Below are 18,980 nucleotides of genomic sequence, written 5' to 3'. Positions count from 1 at the left end.
CACTCCCACCAGGGTGCCATGCATGCAGGTGAAATCATCTTGGATCTTTCATTGTTAACCACCATCTGGCTGCACCCTCATCAGAGGCCTCTGTGGAATCCATGTTGAATGGCTGCACCTAAGATTCCTGATCCATAGAATCCTGAGTAAATAAGGGGTCATTATTTTAAGCCACTAATGTCAGGTCCTTTATTAAGAGCAATAGATAACTGAAATGCTTTCCTTGAAACTGATGTCAGCCCTCCTTCTCATCTGCCCTGTCCTATGCACTTCCTTGGCACTTGTATTTATCTTTTTACTCTTAGTCAAGGAGCTCCTGAGGGCAAAGTGAGTATCCTTACTGCCAACATAGAATAGCGCTACATAATATTTACTTATTAGATGGAATTCTCACCTATCTGCTTCCTAACAGAGCAGACACATTGGAAATTAGGTTAATTTTTGTATTTCTTTAGAAACATAAACTAGGCATTGGCTTCTGAAAACCAGTGGTACATGTACACTTTGAAACATGGTAATACTGAAGCAGCTATAGAGACAGTGTAGGTAGTAAGCCTGGAACAAGCAGTCTTGACTGACAAGCAGAATCATAATAAACCAGTCTTTTCCTTTATCTAATTTCCTGCTTATTTACATTTACCATTTCCCTCTTCTCTTCTCAAACTAGTTGATCTACTTATTCTTTATAGTATAATGATAGCAGCAGAGTCAGGGCACCTGACTGCTGCTGCCTGGTCTATTCACTTAACCTTTCTAAAAAAGTCCTTTTATTTCTCTGGATCTCAGTTTCCTTACTTGCAAAATTGGAGCTTTGCTGCTTATACGGTAGAAGAATCTTGGGTGCCTCAAATTACTGATTTTTTAGTCATTTCCCATCACAGCATAGAGGAGCCTAATGAGGTTATGAATATCAAGTGGTTTGGTTAAGCATTAGGTATGTGTAAAGTGTTATGTTGTCACCCTTCTTGTGAGAATGACACTGAGCCAGAAGATGTCAACAGCTGAAAAAAGAAGACAGAGCACCAGACTTGACTCAGAAGTTATCAATTCCAGTCCTCTTTTGCCCAGGACTGGCTCTAAGGTGTCACTGTGGACACATTTCCTTCCTCTCCTGGCCCCCAGCTTCCTCACCAGTACAAGGACGGATCTGATTTAACAAGTTCTAAAGACCCTCTTTGAGATAAAAAACCAAAACCAAACCAAACATTCTAATCTCTAAGAACAAAATAAGGCGTGTAAAAGAGTTGCCTAAATAAATTCTATAAAAATGTTAAAGTTTTTATTAGCCAGTTCAGAACCAAAGTATGTGCTATGGTCTGTAGGATCTTCAAGAGGATTTTTAGACTGACTTCTAGATCATTGGATTGAATATTGACAGAATTCTAGGATCAGTGGTTTTTACCACTGGACATCTTCAGGGAGCATTAGTGGTTCCCCAAATTATCACTCACAGAATTTAGAGCTGACAGGTGTCACTAGAAGACTGGCCCCTTATCTTTTAGATCTCAGTTTAAGAGATCTTAATTTACACACCACAGCACTCAGTTACTCCTATCACATAATGCTGTTTGTTTCTGTCTAATGACTTGCTCTTGTCAAACACCTTCTTTGGAAGGTAGGCTCCATGGAGGGATTTTGTGAGTTTCCATATTGCCATGTTCCCAGTGACTAGCACGGTGCTTGCCACACATGTGACATTCAATAAAAATTCTGAGTGATTAATGAATATGTTGCTGCATATTATCTAACCTTATCCCTGTTTCTTCTACAAAGCATTGCTTCTTAAGAAACAAAACAAAAACTTGAGACATGGCATGTGGTTATTCAGTCACTACATAAATAGGGCATTTGTATCCCTAAAGAGGACCGATTCCACTGTGGCGGAATTTTCTTCTTTATATTAAATAGAAAACTATGGATTGGGTTTTTGTGTTTTTGGTCATGTTAGCTTCAGAAAGTTCAGCCTGGGGCAGTCCGGGTGGCTCAGCAGTTTAGCGCCGCCGTTGGCCCAGGGCGTGATCCTGGAGACCTGGGATCAAGTCCCACGTCGGGCTCCCTGCGTGGAGCCTGCTTCTCTCTGTGCTCGTGTCTGTGCCTCTCTCTGTGTGTGTCTCTCATGAATAAATAAAAATCTTTAAAAAAATAAAAATTAAAACATTAAAAAAAAGAAAGTTCAGCCTGCCAGTCATTGAGCAGCAGCTTGCTTCTTCTCTATTGACAATCCTTCAAACATTTGAATATGGGTTGTCAAATGTTTGCTTTGTCTTCTTTTTATTTCTTTATTCTTCACATGAAGACTTTGTTGATTTAATGTTTCCTTAAAAGTCCAAATCATGTGTGTCTGTGTGCACACAAATGCATACAATTTGGACATGTGCTATTGGAAAAAAACTTTTAAATCAGTCTGAAATCCATCAAAATAATAAAATGCTTAGCTGGGACTGCTAGCACCTGTTCCATCTTGTTTTGTCAATCTCATGGTTGTTTAGATAGTTCTGAGCACAAAGCAAGCTCAACAATGCCTCATTCAGTGGGAAACACTCACTTTGTCTGCCAGTTGCACATTCACTATGATCACTGACAACCTTGGAAAATGCACATTTAGGCATGGTAATCTGAGACAGCTGGATCCCTTCACAAACCTTGCAGCACTGAACTTATCAACCCATCATCTCCCAAAGGTCATTTTAACAGTTCCTTTTTGCAGTAAAGTTGTAAAAAGTTTTAGATTAAAAAAAAAAAAAGACCATGGAAAAAATCAAGTTGAGACAGAATTTATAGAAAGGGGAGTTAAGAGCAGAGGAATGAGTGACAGAAACTGTGACATGCATTCTTCAATGGGAGGGAAGGAGGCCCATGACAAGGACTCTGGACCACGCTCCTGCCCACTTTCCTATATGATCTTCCGCTGAAATCTCCTTGGTGTTTCGACCCTTCAACTTTGATCTTTTTGCCCTCTGATGGTTTCAGCAGACACTTCTGATCAACAGGTAAGATGTTTCACTAGATGGAGCAGCAGACCGAACGTATGATAAGATTCAACTTCTACTCATGTTCTTGATAATAATTATAAAAAAGGAGAGGTGAAAATATCAGTGTTTAAGTAGAGCACACCAAATGCCAAGTTTTATGGTCTTGAGAAGCTGACAGCAGCTGTTCATAGGGTATCCAGAGCCATACGTCACCCCTCAGACCAGGTTCATAATCACCACGGGCTAGAAAAGCAAACAAAGCCGCAGCTGTAGACCACTAGACAGCCGTGTCTCTGGGTGTTTTTATGTAGGGGGGCAGAAGAGATGGGTTCTTCCGTATATTTAGGAGCAGGAACTAAGACTGGATAATACTCCATAGTTGTCATTTGGCAAAAACACCCAATACATAGATGAGGATGCTATTTCAAACAGAAGCTTACTCTCAAAGTAACTTTATGGGGTTGTTATTATTAAATGAAAGTGTTCATAGAAGAGCCATGAATACTGAAAGTACCTGTTTTCCAAAAATGTGTTCACTCTTGCTTATCATTTGCTTCCCTCGTGTAAGTTCAACAAGGAAAGGGAATATGACTGTTTTATTTATTCGTGTATCCTTGGCACTTAATAAAGTATTTGGAACATAAAAGGTGCTCAGTAAATATTTGAGGAATGGATGAATTCTAAAGTTACCTTCATTTTATAGATAAGAAAGTGACACTGGAGTAGCAAAATGACTTGGCCCAAATCACACTGATTGTAAGTGGTGGTACCAACATATCTTGGTAATCCAAAGTCTGAGCATCCTAAGAGTTCAAGAATTAGGATGACAACCCTTGAATCTGAAAATCATATCACAGAAAGAAAATTTAGCCACTTTTCATCAAACTTCTCCAGAAGCTTCTGTCAAGGGTACTGGGCTGAGTGATCCATGCCACTTTTTCAATAGTTTTATTTTCATTTCACATAGCTCAATGTATTTGCTTGTAAATGTAGAAGATTACATCTCATTTTCTTGGTATCTAGTGAGTCTTATCTAGCATCCACTAAAAACATGTGTATAAAGGCAGTATGTTAAAAACAGGATATGTTCACAGGTTTTAACATTTCCATAAAACAAGGAGATTCTATCCAACTATTTTTACTTTTTTTTTTTTCAAAAAATATTTATTTATTTATTTTAGAGGTTGGGCAGGGGGGATGCAGAGGGAGAGTCTCAAGCAGATTCCCCGATACGTGCGGAGCTGGACACAGGGCTCAATCTCACAGACCTGAGCTGAAACCAAGAGTTGGACACTACTTACCTGACTATTCCACCAGGCACCCCAACTATTTTTACTTTCTATGATAAATTTTCCTTGGGAAAAATTCTATTGAGATGTCTACAGAAAATTCAAAAAATTTACCTTTCCCCAGTAAAAATTCCATTTCTCTGGGCAAAACTGTTGACATATGTCACTTAGAAAAAAGTAAGGTTTTTTTGTTTGTTTGCTTGTTTTTTGTTTTTTTGCTAGAATACTAAAGAGGAATACCAAAGAGTAATCTCGAACAACATATAAATATCTTTCTCATGTTATAAAATTCAAATGAAAACATTTTCTTTGGTGATTTCTTCACCTCTGTTTCCTCTTCTCTTTCTTCCTGAAACTTCTGCTTTTCACTTTAGACTACCCGACCTGGTTCTCTAGTTTTCATTTCTCTGTTGTTGTCATTCTCTGAAAGTTCCTTTGTTACAGCCTACTGTTCTTGTTTCCTGAAGGCAGTATTTTCTCTTATCCCTCCAAGAAATACTATAGCAGTTCATCTGACTGTTTCTTCACTTCATAGTTTCCAAGGCCCTCCAAGTTGCTTTTGTTTTTTTCCAGTTATTTTAGGTCTCTGTGCGAAAACCCAAACCCTTCCTCATATATCTTGCCAAGAGTAAGGCACTAAAAATCTGGCTGGAAACACTGTGCTCATTGGCAGAGCTTGCAGACTGACGTAACATGATGTAACATGAACCCCCAGTGTCTGGATCTTTAAGACTTCTTGGTCAGATTTCCTTAGAGAAAGTCTCTTCTCCCTGAAAGGTAATCTTGGCTGCCAGCATTGTAGGAACAGGGTATGATAGGAAGGCTGGGAGCTCTCAACATTTACCATTCCCTTAATGCCTCTGTGCTTCAGTAACGGGACGCAGTCTTCTACAGTGCCAGATATCACTTATTTTACTCTTTCCAAAAAAGACCTCCATCTTCTGGTGTTGAGGCTGAGGAGTGGTGACTGTGCACACATGCTGAGTTAGGGGAAGAACCTGTGGGTCAGATAGCTTACGTGTTTCTCAAACAGACTTAAAAATAATTCTTTCTTCTTTGGTCCTACTTTCACATCTAGTTCCAGATAACTAGTACCACCAATTCCTGAGCCTTTTTGGTGTTCTATGGGAATTGGGGATGCTTGTCACTTGCTTTATAGCTAGCTTAGGATTTTAGCATTCTGATGTTTGCCACTGTCCATCTGCTTCCCTGCATCCAAAATTTGTCTTTGTAGTCTTCTCTCACTTTTGCTTTGTCTTCCTGATAGTCTGCCTTTTTTTTTTTTTTTTAAATCCCTTATGGTTATTTTTAGCAGAGTTTGAAATGAAAGTGCAAGGTATGGCATGTTCCATGTTCTATGCTTTATCCAAATTAGTGGCCTTTCTGAACCAAATAGAAATATTTCAAGAGATAATTCCTTTTAAAGAGAGGGCATGGCTTAATTTTCTCATTGTGACCTTTGTCCAGAAGGTCTGAAGTAAAGCTTCCATCTAAAGATGAGGACCTTGAGGTCCAGAGATTCAATGACTTATTCAAGAATCTAGAGTTTATAATGACAAAGGTGGAATCTGAATCTAGGTCTATATCCCGGCAAAAGAAAATCCCTCTCCACATCAAAACATTTGCGATCTATTCAGCAAACATTTACGTATGCTTATGTTTAAGACTCCATCAAACTTCAAGCTCTGAACTTTATTTTCAGAAACTGCTTTAAAACTATTACAAAAGTATGAAAAAACCGAGCCAAAAAGATTTCTTGAGTGCCCACTTAGGGGCAATCGAATTGTGCTAGAGAGTGTAGGAAGTTTTGAGACTATCAGATTTGCATGCTATCATAAGGAACTCTGACATGCCTATAAATTATTGTAGCACAAAGTAGAAAAGGCAGATGCCACAAGGAAGATGTAGATGAAGGTCAGAAGAAAAATATGTTATTTTTCCTGGAGAGATCAGAGTATGTGTCATGAAGGATGAGTATTTAAATTCTATCTTGGGGAGATGAAGAAAAATGGTATTCTCTAAAGAGTGAACAGCACGGTATTCCATGGATTTATTTTTAACTTGGTAAAGGTGATTCTAAAACTCACAAGAGAAACTCTAACTCTTTGTTGAAACAACAGAACTCATAAAAATCTTCCAAAGATGGTGTTACTTTGATGACAGTGACCTTGTGTGGCTCTCTGAATATGTTCTTCACCTATCTAGAGACGTTTTTCTCAGCCATGGACCTTGCTTTCATCATTTAACACATCATTCAAACCACTTCAATAAAACAGGGATCATGCTGAAGAGGAGTCTCAGAGGACTAGATGACACTCCAATTAACCAAGCACATCGAGCCAGATTGTTCTATGCCTCGGACTCAAGAGACTGGCAGAGAGAGGAGGCAAACAAAGGCAGAAAGAGCGAGGACCCAAGTGAAAAGAGCAAAATGCATGTGTTAAAGATGGGCTTTCAGCCTGACTCCTGCAGAAAAACCTGTCAGAAGATTATTCACCACCAACCTTAATAAGGTTTATAATAACCCTCAGATAGAATCACTAACCATAACATGTACTTGTAGAGCATACTCAGTGAGAATAAGAACATTATAGGACTGGCCTGGTGCCTTTTTAAATATGTATGCATTGTTCTGGGTACTGCAAATGCAAGGCTAGAAGAGGATGTATTTTGACTTCTTTTTTGAACCAAGAAGGGCCAAATGAAATATCCAGCTTTGGCGAACATGTTGTGACTTAAATGACACAAGAATATGAACGGAATAACGAATTTGTGAAAACAACAGTGGGGCTTCTCTCCTTAAGCTGTTCTGTGGGAGGAGAGATATACACTGAGCTCCCTGTGAAATTAAGAAATTGTGCCCTAAAATGTTTAGGTACTCCTCTCCCCTATAGATTAAATAACATCATCATACGTGGTGAAACAAAGCTCTTATTACCAATTTTCATTTTAAAGTTTAGCTCTGAGGTCTTGAATGGCAACTGCCAGGGTGAATTGTCCTAAAAATCACTGAGTTGACTAAATCAGTGCGAGCTTTCTAGAAGAGTCAAATATTGTGGGAAGCAGGATTAATCCTTCCAGTTTGTCTTAGTCCAGGAATTTTGAACCTTTGTTAGTGGGTCTTACTTCTTTCTCTCTTTTCTTCTTCTTCCTTTTTTTTTTTTTTTTTGTTGCATTTTCACACTGATTTCTGTCATGAAGTTTCAAGGAAGAAGAGCAATTCTACATGGATTCTTTTTCCCATTACATAACGAGCCCATACATACTCCACATATGGCAATGGCCTTTATTTGGTTTCACAACTAATCCACATGAGGAGAACTACAACACATTTAAAGATCTGAGTATCTGAGTTGAAAACCATAAACAAAAAACAGAAAGGGGCCAGATTCGTCTCATCTAGTAAAACTGCCATGCTCTAGTGAAGCTGAATAATCTCATTTTTTCCCCTTCTTAAGGGTAATCTCCATGTTTATGTTACTTCTGCCAACTCCAAATACTACATGCAGCTGACAAAATCCTAGAAGAGACCCATCTTATCCCACGGGGATGCTGAGCAGAGAGGAGATGGGGCGGTTCTGTCCCTGGATAAAAGATAGTCTGATATTAAAGATTCTTTGCTTAAGGCACAAATGTACCTGGCTGTGACTTTTTTAATGGCACATTTTAGTGGCATGTAGCATCATCTTTTATGAACGAGTGTGCAAGAGGCCTTGTTATGACCCCCATGGGGACTGTGACAGCACATTAATGAGGGAAGGGCGGTATGGAGAAGGCAAGAAAAGGTGAACCTTGCTATTTTGGGAGTTGAAAACAACGAAGGCCGCTTCTGATGCCTGCATCACCAAATCTCAGGGATGGGTTGGGAGTTTATGGGATTTGCAGGGGGGCAGGGGTGCTAGCAGAGGTAGAAGGGATAGAAAACTCTAGTTCCCATTTTGTCTCGATTTGATTCTTGTGTAATTTCAGAAAAATTTCCTTTGCTCAGTTTCCTGTATTTGTATCTCATTTGTTTCTTTACCACCAGTATTCTAGGGGAATAAAATGACTCAAAACACTTTGAGGAAGGTACCCACACAAATAAGTAGCAAAATGGCCTAGGCGAAACCTAGTAGTAGGCTCTGAGACTAGATCTCTCCGGAAGTGTTCACAGAGATTTACCTTAGAATGTGCAGGGCGATGAGGAGGGGCTCTTCCCTCTTTCCCTTCTTTCTCCCAGTGGCAAACTCTCTTCAAGACTAACCCAGTTCAACTTTCAACTCCTTTGAGAAAACCCACCTCTACCCCAGCCCTGGGGCTCAGGGTACTCTGGAAGCAGCTTTACTGACGATGCTCGCGTGCTGTTTGTTTCAGCTTTAGATGTCTGTCTTCTCTATCAGAAGCCTTGTGTGCCCCCACTCTCCAAGGCCCAGCACATGATAAGTGCTTAAACAGTAATTATTGAATGAATGAAAGTTTTTACTTGTCAGGGCACACACCTAGAAAGGGAGTCTTGTTTTTAAAAGTGAGGATAAACAGAAGAGAAGTAATTCTTTGACGATATTGACTATGTTTCAAAACATAATTTGTTATTTGGAATTTCAAAATACTATTGAGATTTATACTTTTCTCTATTGTGATTTTAAACAGGATTTGCCACATTTATCCCAAGCAGGCTGTGGTGAATGCAAAGTACATCTTGTGGACTAACTTGCCCATTTCTTCAGGTAATACTCTCATTACATCTGCCCTTAGGGAAAAAGAACCTTGGAGTTCTCGTCATCACTGAATCACTCACAGTTTCTCATCTAAGGGCTCAAAGCCTCTGACTCCCCTCCCCTATCACTTATTTTGTGTTACCTTGTACCCCAAATGAACTTGGTATAAAGCACACACCAAGGGCCTTACACTCTTCTCTAGTGGCTTACTGGTCTACCATTTGCATTCAGTCATATGCTGTCACTTGCTTATCTGGTGGGTCATGAGCTCCTAGAAGACAAGGGCTGCAATCGCACAGTTCCCTCTGAAGCCATTGAGTTGAGCATCATGCACAAAGAGGTGCTCAACAACCCTTCCTGATGATCATAATCAGACTGCACTTTACATCCTGTACCAACATTACCTCCTCATTCTGATAGAACATCTGGCTTCTCACCAATCATTTGAAAACACAGGAAATGCTAAAACACCTAACCCTTTCTGGCCCTCCCTCCCAAACGTCTGTCCTCTTCTACTCTCGCCTTCACCCCATGAGCCAAAACATTCCTTCTGGCATTCAGGTGTCCCAGACTTACTGTGATAATTTCTTACAGCCCCTATACCTTAATCCTCCTCAATCTTACAAATTCAATGAATCTGTTTTCTTCAGTCTTCCAGAAACCATCCAATACTTTACCTCCAGGATAAATGAACATGATTGACAAAACTCCAAATACATCAATGCAACTCCTTCTTTAAAAAGCCTTTGCATCCCTACCACCTACCAAAATATTGGCAGACACGTGTTTCAGCGTGCAATAGAAGTATGTTCTATGTATTGGGCATCTATCAATCTACCTACCTACCTATCTTAATTGATCTCCCTGTTTGCCTGCTTGCCCTTCTATAGTCCATGCTCTGCAGAGCACTTCATGATCTTTTGAAAATATAATTCAATCATTTCCCCTCAGAGTAAAATCTAAAGTCCTTACCATGGCTTAGAAGACAGTATGTGGTCTAAATCCTCAGCTATCTCTCTGATTGTATTTTCCCCCATTTTTTCCCCTTGCTAACTCCACTATAGTCACCTTGGTCTCTCTGCTTTCCTTAAACATTCCAAACACACTCCAGCTTAGCAACTCTGCTCTTGCTGTCCCCTGATGGCTTCCTCCTTTTACATCATCCAAGTCTCTGCTCAAAGGTTTCTGATCCTTTATCAGAAAGGATCACTCTGCATTATTTTTCTCCATAGGACTTGCCACCACCTGACAAATTACATATTTAGTTATTCTTCTGTTTTCTGTCCTCATGCCCTACTCCATGAGAGTCAAGACTGGAGTGTGCTTTCATTACCATATCCCTATTGCCCATTTAAGAAGCACTGCAGGACCTCAATACATAAGTGAAAAAAATGAATGTACAAGGAAAGAACAGTGAATACTTGTATGTGTTTTAAACCTTAAATCTTAGTTATGCTCTCTCACACTACTGCATGTTACGTCACGCTAGGGTGTATCATCATCCAAGTCACTCAGCTCTAGAGTTGATGCAGAAAGTTAAAGAAAGACAACAGACTGCTTAGAGTCATAGAACATTAGTCTGGAAAGGGGCTTAGAGATCATTATCTTACAGAGCAAGAAACTGAGGCTCAGGGAGGGACAGTGGCATGTACAGGACACCTAGAAGACCAGTAGCAAAGGTGAAACTGCTATCTCTGTCTTTCATTCACAATCTGGGATTCTTATCTCTACACTGCATACTTCTCAAATGTTCTACACTCCATCTAGTCATTTATTAAATGCATTCAATGACAATGATTTAAATCTGCAAAGGGAATTTATATAACAGCAAGGTCTAAGCTCCACAAATCAAAAGTACTAGTTTCCCTTGAAACAAGTTACCTGAACAAACCCTTCAGGATTCTTTTGGGTAACTCCATTCTGAGCTTCTGTCTGCCATTATTGCTAACCTCTCAGTTGATGCACACATATCCTATTTCCTCTTAGATTCTCTTTTGTGAAGAAGCAGAAGAATATGGCTTAACAAACACTTACTACTTTATTTTTGCTTTCTTTCTATAGCACAGGTGAATTGAGTCTTAAGATATTCCCTTATAAACTCAACTGCATTCATGCGTTACAAAAATCACATAAAAAGTATCTGACCCAAAAAAAGGTGATAAAATCATGATTGCAACTCTATCCATGATCTTATTTAAGGAGTCCTTTCTGCTTTTTTTTTTTTTTAAAGCCTCCCTTTCTATGAATCAATGCATGTGAGAAACAATTCTCTGGTGAGTATCCAGATTCTATACTAGTATAATTCATGAGCCAGATGTCCTTCTAATGGAAATTGTACACATTTCCTTACAGATCAATAGTCATTGTAAAGAGTCATTGGCACAGAGTTCTAGTGGGGTTACACATAGCACACTAAGATGAAGTCCATTCTAACTAGAGCTATAAAGAGTAAATACTGCGCTAAACACACATACCCTTCATCCTCCCCCAGATTGTATCATGCCCTATCCCCCAAGAAGTGAAATGACCATAGTGAAGTGTTTTTTTTCTTTCTGAATAAACATATAGAATTCATACATCCAAATGAGTAGGGCTGTACTCTTTAAAGTAATCACCTTTGGAAGTCATATATGCATTCCAACAAGGCCACCATTCCACAGAACTTTTCTGGAATCTCTCTTTTATTATAATGCAGGCTCTCCAGACTTGGTGTGCATAAAGATCACCAGGGAACATGTTAATAATGCAGATTCTTAGAGATGTGGATTTAATTAGTCCAGGGAGTCTGGGAACCTGTATTTTCAAGAAGCTCTCCAGGTAAGTTTTATACAGGTGATGTGTTGGAAACAGCACCTTAGAATGGTCTGTTCACCAGCCCTTCAAGGATATCAAAAGGACTTTAAAGTCTGTGTACACATACACATAACACACTGGAGATTTGGTTTATTTTTTTTTCAAAATCTTCATTCTTCCTGATATTAGAGTGGGTATACATAGAAGCATCTATTTGCAAACAACATACCTCCATGAAAGAGATTCCTAAACTCCAGACATCAGAATGGATTCCATACTGCTCCCCTGAAATTCTTTCAGGCTGTAAGAGAACAGAAAGGAGCTGGTGAGTTGATGTGAGCTACTCCAGGAAACACTAGTGTGAGCTTAGCTAAGGCAGGGAGCCATCAACATTTTGTGGTACTTTATGAAGCACAAAACAATTTTGTGTATGTGTGTATAGGTGTATTATACTGGTACACACAAAAACGATATAGGGTAATATGGATAGATATAATCTCACTGAATCCCCCACAAAGTCCCTGTGAGGAAACCTTTATTACCTCTATTTTACAGATAAAGAAAATGGAGGCTCAGATTGGTGAAATCATCTAGGCAAAGTTCTCAGCTAGGAAATGAGTTGAGACTTAGACCCAGGTCCTCTCTCTCCAAATTCAGTGGTCTCAGCTGTGAAGTGACAAACTATACAACATTATATAATGTTATCACTTATTTGTACTTTTGAGAGTTGGGTCTGGATCACTAGGGAGTCTGTTATTTTTAGTTTTTAAACTTTTCAATTTCAAACTAAGACTAATACAAAAAACATCCATATTTCCTTTGCCCAGGTTCACCTATGGTTCACCATTTGTCAGGATTTCTTTCTTTTTTTTTTTTTTTTTTCAGGGTTTCTTTTGATATGAACCAAGGAACAGTTTGAAAGGTCCAACTGGGACAACTGGTTCTCCATTCAAGATGTACAGCAAATACTGGTCTAGAAAGCTACTACATGCATACTCTCTACTTCAACAAGAATAGTTTCATAGTGAAGTGGATGTTGCCTGGTTTCTCTATCCCTCCAGGATCTAGCATTGAGTATCTACTTTACAGAAATCTTTTGAATGAACACAGGGGCACACGAATAAAAGACACTCAGGTCTCATGGAAGTGGAATGGTCGCTCAAGGTTACAGAGCTGGACATGGCTGGCCTGGGATCATAACCCATACCTCCTGGCCCTCAGGACACCATTCTGTTCGTGGTACCACCCCTGGAGTTCCTGCTGGCTACCAGTGGCATCAGCTTTCAGGAGCTTTCATGGGACCCTGAAGAGTACCTGGGGCCAAATCAGCTGGGTCCACTGCACATGGAGGAAGTAGGCACCTACCACTCACCAGCAGGGCATATGCCAGGGGAATGGAAGATATGAGCCAGGTGCTCTCAGGTTATTGGCAAGTCCTACATCTCAAAAAGTTGGCTTAGCTGGGACCCAGAACTTTGTGACCTACTTTCTGCCCACACCTATCAGGCTACCTCAATATACTTACTGCCTTCTCTTGCGACTACTTGCCATAAAATTACGTTACATTTCCCTTCCTTTATTTATTTCTTTAATTTATAAACCCTTTTCCCACCAAGAACAATTCTTCCCAAGGGCCAAATGTCATGTGACCATTTCTCCCAGCTGCTCATAGACATGCTCATTGCAATTCCCCAGGACTTTGACATTCAAAGCCCTCCACCATGATTTCTGAAGTTCCTTGTTCACACATGAACGAATCTATTATCCAATTCCAGCCAGTTCAATAAGTAGTAGGATGAAAGCAGCCAGTTACAGGAATATCATCACCATCGCCACCACCATCATCAAAAATATGACTGTGTGCATTTACTGAAGAATTTCCATATGCTTGACATTAAATGCTATTCATGCATGTTTCATTTCAGACTCCTAAACACCTATATTACATTGGTACTATTATCATGCCCTTTTAACAGATGAGAAAAAGGAGGCACAGAGAAATTTAGTTTGCAATCACTATATAAGGATAGTAATAGCCATCCCAATGATCACCTTTTATATGCCAGATACTGCACCTTGTGCCAATCTTGCAAAGTTAGATACTATTACCCTTATTTTACGGATGTAAAAACTGAGACTTTGTAAGATTGACTTGCTGAAGTCTAGAGTTGTGGATCAGCATCAAGTGTGTTTAGGAACACAGCCAGGATTCAAACCCAGGTATGTCTAACTGCAAAATCTGGGTTCTTTCCAGTGTGTCAAACTGCCCCCAACACTAGCAGTCAGAAAACCCACACACTAATCTCAATCTGGTATTTCTCAAAATGCAGTCTTCAGACTAGCCATCAGAGGACTGCCTGAGGTGCTTATTACAAATGAACCTCCTGAATCAGAATCTCTGGAAGTGGCTCCAGGAATCTTAATTAAAAAAAAAAATTTTTCTCTGGGTGATTCTTTGGTACACTCAGCCATAGTCACTAAACATTTCCACGTTCCCTGCAGAGATAAGGGCCTATCTTCCTCTTCTCTGCTTAGTCAACGTTTCTTTTTCTTTTCTTTTCTTTTCTTGTCTTTTTTCTTTTCTTTTTTTCTCTTCTCTTCTCTTACTTCTCTTCTCTTCTCTCCTTCTCCTTCTCTTTCTCCTTCTCCTTCTTCTTGGTGAAATGTTCCTCCACTTCTCAGGAAAAATTATAAATTTTTGCCTCTGTCCTTCATGAAAATGTCTGTATCTTTAATATTAATTCATTGCACTGTGTTGTAACCATCTGATTACTAGCCTATTTCTCCTAGGAGCCCAAGAGAGTCTTTTCATCTCATACCTAGTACCATGGCTGGCACACAGCTAGTATGCAGTCAAGGTATATTGCCTTGAGGGGATGCAATACATGTTTACTGCACATTTGGTTTTAAGCATGTACCAATGATTAAGTCCCCTGGAGTGTTCTACTAATATAATTTCCCCAATATTATTGCTATTCATGCCCACCATGAATGCCCAGCAAATATGAAAATCCTAAAATCTTCCAGAATTCTTTATTTTTTTAAAAGATCTTATTTATTTATTCATGAGAGACACACACAGAGAGAGAGGCAGAGACACAGGAAGCAAGCTCCTTGCAGGGAGCCCGATGTGGGACTCGATCTCAGCACCTGGGATCACCCCCTGAGCTGAAGGCAGATGCTCAACCACTGGGCCACCCAGATGTCCCAAATCCTCCAGAATTCTTTTTTTTTCCCTCTAGAATTCTTTTAAAAAAATCACCAAATGTTGCCTTCCTCCTGTTTCTCCTTTCCTTACTCTCTTCTTTTCTTCATTCCAAAGCTGATAGTTATCACTATATAGCACTCATGGTATAGAATAAGCAAACAAATGAAAGTGGAGCTCACATACAAAATATTTTGGCAGGACCAACCATAAGATTACATACATTCATAACATTTGCCTATTGAACTAGTAAAACAAGTGCAAACTGGAAGCTGAAAATAAAGCATGAAAAAATTGGGACACCTGGGTGGCTCAGTCGGCTGAGCATCCAACTCTTGGTTTTGGCTCAGGTCATGAGATGGAGCCCCACGTCAGGGTCTGTGCTGGGTGCAGAGCCTGCTTAAGATTCTCTCTCTCCCCTTCTCCCTCTGCTCCCCTCCCCTGCTCATTCACACATGCTTTCTCTCTCTTGAATAAAATAAATAAATCTTCAAAAAATAAATAATGAAAACATTAAATTTAATTTAAAAAGAAAAAAAAAATAAAGTGATACTGGTCACAGGTATTGGGAGGCAAATAAGAGAGCTCCTTAAGGAAGAGATTCTGACGACCTCTTACCGGAGAAATAATTCTTGCAATGAGTTAACAAAATGAGATCACTGCTGTGATGCTGTGCTCAAGCTTGAATGCTCAGTGAAAGTAGGTAGCCAGCTCTACGGGTCCACCTGAAGACCTGGTACAGTAGATACAGGCTGGGAAAGGCGCCCAAGCCCCTGAAACGGACGCAGGCACAAGATGAGCCCTGGTACACTCTGACTTTTGGAGCCAGGACTTCATGGCCCAAGGCGGCACAATTCAAATCTGTTCTCACACTTGAAGCCAAGGTGGCCTGTCCTGTCTAGAACAAAACGAAACAAAACAAAATACCAACCACCAGGTATCGCACTACTGACAGATCTGCGATGGATATTTTGCGGTTAAACACCAAAAGCTGGGTTACCTTCTGACATGGCAGCTGTCACCAGTGTGGTGAATAAACAGGAAGAATAGCAGGAAAAACATGACTCCTGTCTGAAGCACCTTTGTACTGAGGTTTAAGTGTAGGGGTTGGGGGCCAAATTCTGGTCTGTTCTTAATGAGAACAGTGGGGAGTGGTGATGGTATAAAAAGCAGAGTTTAAAGGATCTGAAAGGGCAGTAGCTCTGAGCTGCACACTCCACTCCTTCCAGTCACTTTCTGTGACTTGTTATTTACCCAGGACCCATGTTTCGCTGACTCATTCCAGAATTGTCTCTGTATACAACAGGATTCACTTGTCAAAAGCAGGAAGATACCAAGGTACATCCCTTATTTCTTCTGATAAAGAACTTCTGCTCAGGGTTACACTACTCAGAAAATTAGCAAAGTATGCACAACTACTTGAAGTTAGTAAGTAATCAAAGTATATATCACAAACAATGGGGAATTCTTCTTCTTTTTTTCTTTTTTAAGGTGGCAAGATCCCTGCGGGTCATAGAGCATACTGGTTAAATCAGGGTTCTGGCATCAGACTGCTCTAACTCAATCTATCTTCCATATCATGAATCCTCTCTTTTGCTCTACCCAATATGCTACCAAGTAGTGAGTTTTTCAATTGTAATCTAGTAGTTCTGTTTGAGATTTTTCTCAAGCCTACTAGGTCACTTTTAAAATCTGTGATCTAGGGGCACCTGAGTGGCTCAGTGGTTGAGCGTCTGCCTTTAGCTCAGGGCGTGATCCCAGGGTCTCGGAATTGAGTCCCACCTCAGGTTCCATGCAGGGAGCCTGCTTCTCCCTCTGCCTGTGTCTCTGCTTCTCTCTCTGTGTCTCCCATGAATAAATAAATAAATAATATCTTTTTTTTAATAAATAAAAATTTAAAAAAAAATCTGCAATCTAAAGTCTGTGTGTCTCTGCCATTCCTGCTACTTCTTCATGTTGTCTTGTTTCCTTGTGTGCCTAGTATCTGTGGATTACTTGCCAGCTTTTGCTCTTGAAAAAATTTTGAAGAGATTCTCTGAGGCTTAAGGTAGATGTTGCCCACCTCAATCCAGATTCTTACATGAAGTTCCTTTTCCAGCTCAGGCCATGAATATAATCAGGGTGCAAATCTGTGTCACAGTTAGTCTATGGCTGCAACCTTCCCCCTCTTCCTTTTCCCTTGCTTCTCTGCTTGGCTCTGAGAAGCCTTCTCTTATGTTCCCTGGGACTGGGGGAGGAGGAGGAGAGGCAGCTCTGGCTCTGGTTTGCTCTTATTCTGAGGGTGAGCCCTTCAGATTTCCAACATAATACAGAGAAAATCTCCTTTGAGATCTCTACAGAAGATCTCCTCCTCCTCTGAGACCCTCTACCTTAGGAGGACCCCCATATCACTCACAGCTGTGGTACAGGCAGGCACATGCCCAAAGGAAGAAGTAGCTTCGGTGTTCCAACATTCTGCCTCTCTCTCTATTGCAGGATTCCATCTGAAAACTGTCCTGCTAGATCCCATTGTCTTTTTAGCTCTTCAGTGCATTTGAGATGGTTTTAAAAGGATTTTACCTAGAATTTTTCAATGGAAGAGTTGGTTCAAATAACCTAACCTGCTGTTACCAGAAACTGGAAGCTGGTGTCTTAACTAAATCGTGACTCTCATTATTACTTGGCCAAATTTGAGATCCTGGGCTAAAGTCACTTCACCTTCGGTTTCCTTACTTGTAAAATGAAGACAATAATAATATGTAGATTTCATGGGGTTGTGTGAAGATTAAGTGAATCTGTGCAATGTGCTTGATTCAATACCTGTCACACAGGAATGTTCGGTAAATGCCAGTCTCCTTCTGATCACCACCGTTGCCATGACCATCGCTGCACAAGCATGGCCAATGTTGCTGTATCATGAAACCTGTCTAGGTTTCATTCTGGTGAAGATACTTTCCAAGGGCAAGAATAGCTCAGGCAGGAAAAATGTTCAGGAGAGAAGAATAGTCATTTTGATGGACTTTCTTTTTTAAAGATTTTATTGATTTATTTTAGAGCAAGAGAGAGAGTGCACATGGGCAGGTGGAGGGGCAGAGGAAGAGAGAATCTCGAGTAGACTTCATGCTGAGCACAGAGCTCAACACAGGACTTGACCCTGAGATTGGGACCTGAGCTGAAATCAAAAGTCAGACACTTCAGGGACTGGGCCACCCAGGCACCTCTTGATGGACTTTTCTGATCACAAAGCACAAGTATTTGGGTAAGGTTCTTTTGTTTTGTTTTAAAACCTTAACTATTCATAATAATAATGTCAAACATTTATATTTGATTAAAACATTATAATAAACCACAATGACTGAACATTAGGTTGAAGTTTTGCGGCCTTCTATGTTTAAAATAGAGTAAGATTTTTAGTAATTAAAACATCTGAGAAGTGGTTTAATGTAAGCCCCCAAAGCCTTCTCAACTTCTTTTGCAATCCTGCTGGATGAGAGCCTTTTAAAATATAGCTGAAAATATTTCTTGCATCAGCTTAAAGTGTCTACTGAACCTAAATATCTGCCTCGAAAACGTAGTATGTCCTTGAACTTGTCATTCCACTTTCCAATCTTGTTGGTCAATGAGGAGGTTAGTTGACCAGATGACCTTCCAAGTCTCCTACAAGTTCCACCCTTAACATGCCCATAAGTTGTTAATTACTATTATTTTTTCATGACTTAGGATCTTAAGAAAGCTGCCCTTTTTCCTAATTATCATTTTCCTATACCTTACACTTGAGATTACAGAAGAATGAAATGAGATTGCACATGCAGAGCTATTTCTTTATTTTCTTTTCAATATTTGAGCAGCCTAGTGACTGTATTTGAGTAATTTGGGGGTCTTCTATACCTTATAATACAACTGAGATACTTAATATGAAAAGTTAAATGCTCTGCTTATAATTAGTGAGTCGGTCATCTAGGGAAGGCAGTTTTCATGAACTAATTTATTCATTTAGCACTGTGTGAAGGACCAGATATAGAGAATGAACAGAATAAACCCTGCC

At 39.9% G+C, this 18,980-nt stretch overlaps 1 protein-coding gene across 8 annotated transcripts in view; it reads right to left on the bottom strand.

The window, feature by feature from the left end:
• Positions 1-18,980, bottom strand: part of MAP2K5 (mitogen-activated protein kinase kinase 5) — a 257,106-nt gene that overhangs the window by 93,158 nt on the left and 144,968 nt on the right. For all 8 annotated transcript variants that reach the window (XM_025472372.3, XM_025472373.3, XM_025472374.3 and 5 more), the window contains one exon: positions 11,981-12,052. In XM_025472372.3, coding sequence (XP_025328157.1) covers positions 11,981-12,052 — 72 coding nt within the window. The remainder of the gene's footprint in view (positions 1-11,980; positions 12,053-18,980) is intronic.

The sequence above is a fragment of the Canis lupus genome, chromosome 30, assembly GCF_003254725.2.
Source record: "Canis lupus dingo isolate Sandy chromosome 30, ASM325472v2, whole genome shotgun sequence".
In the NCBI taxonomy this organism is placed as follows: Eukaryota; Metazoa; Chordata; class Mammalia; order Carnivora; family Canidae; genus Canis; species Canis lupus.
The sequence above is the reverse complement of the archived record's forward strand: the minus strand, read 5'-3'. Positions and strand labels throughout refer to the sequence as shown.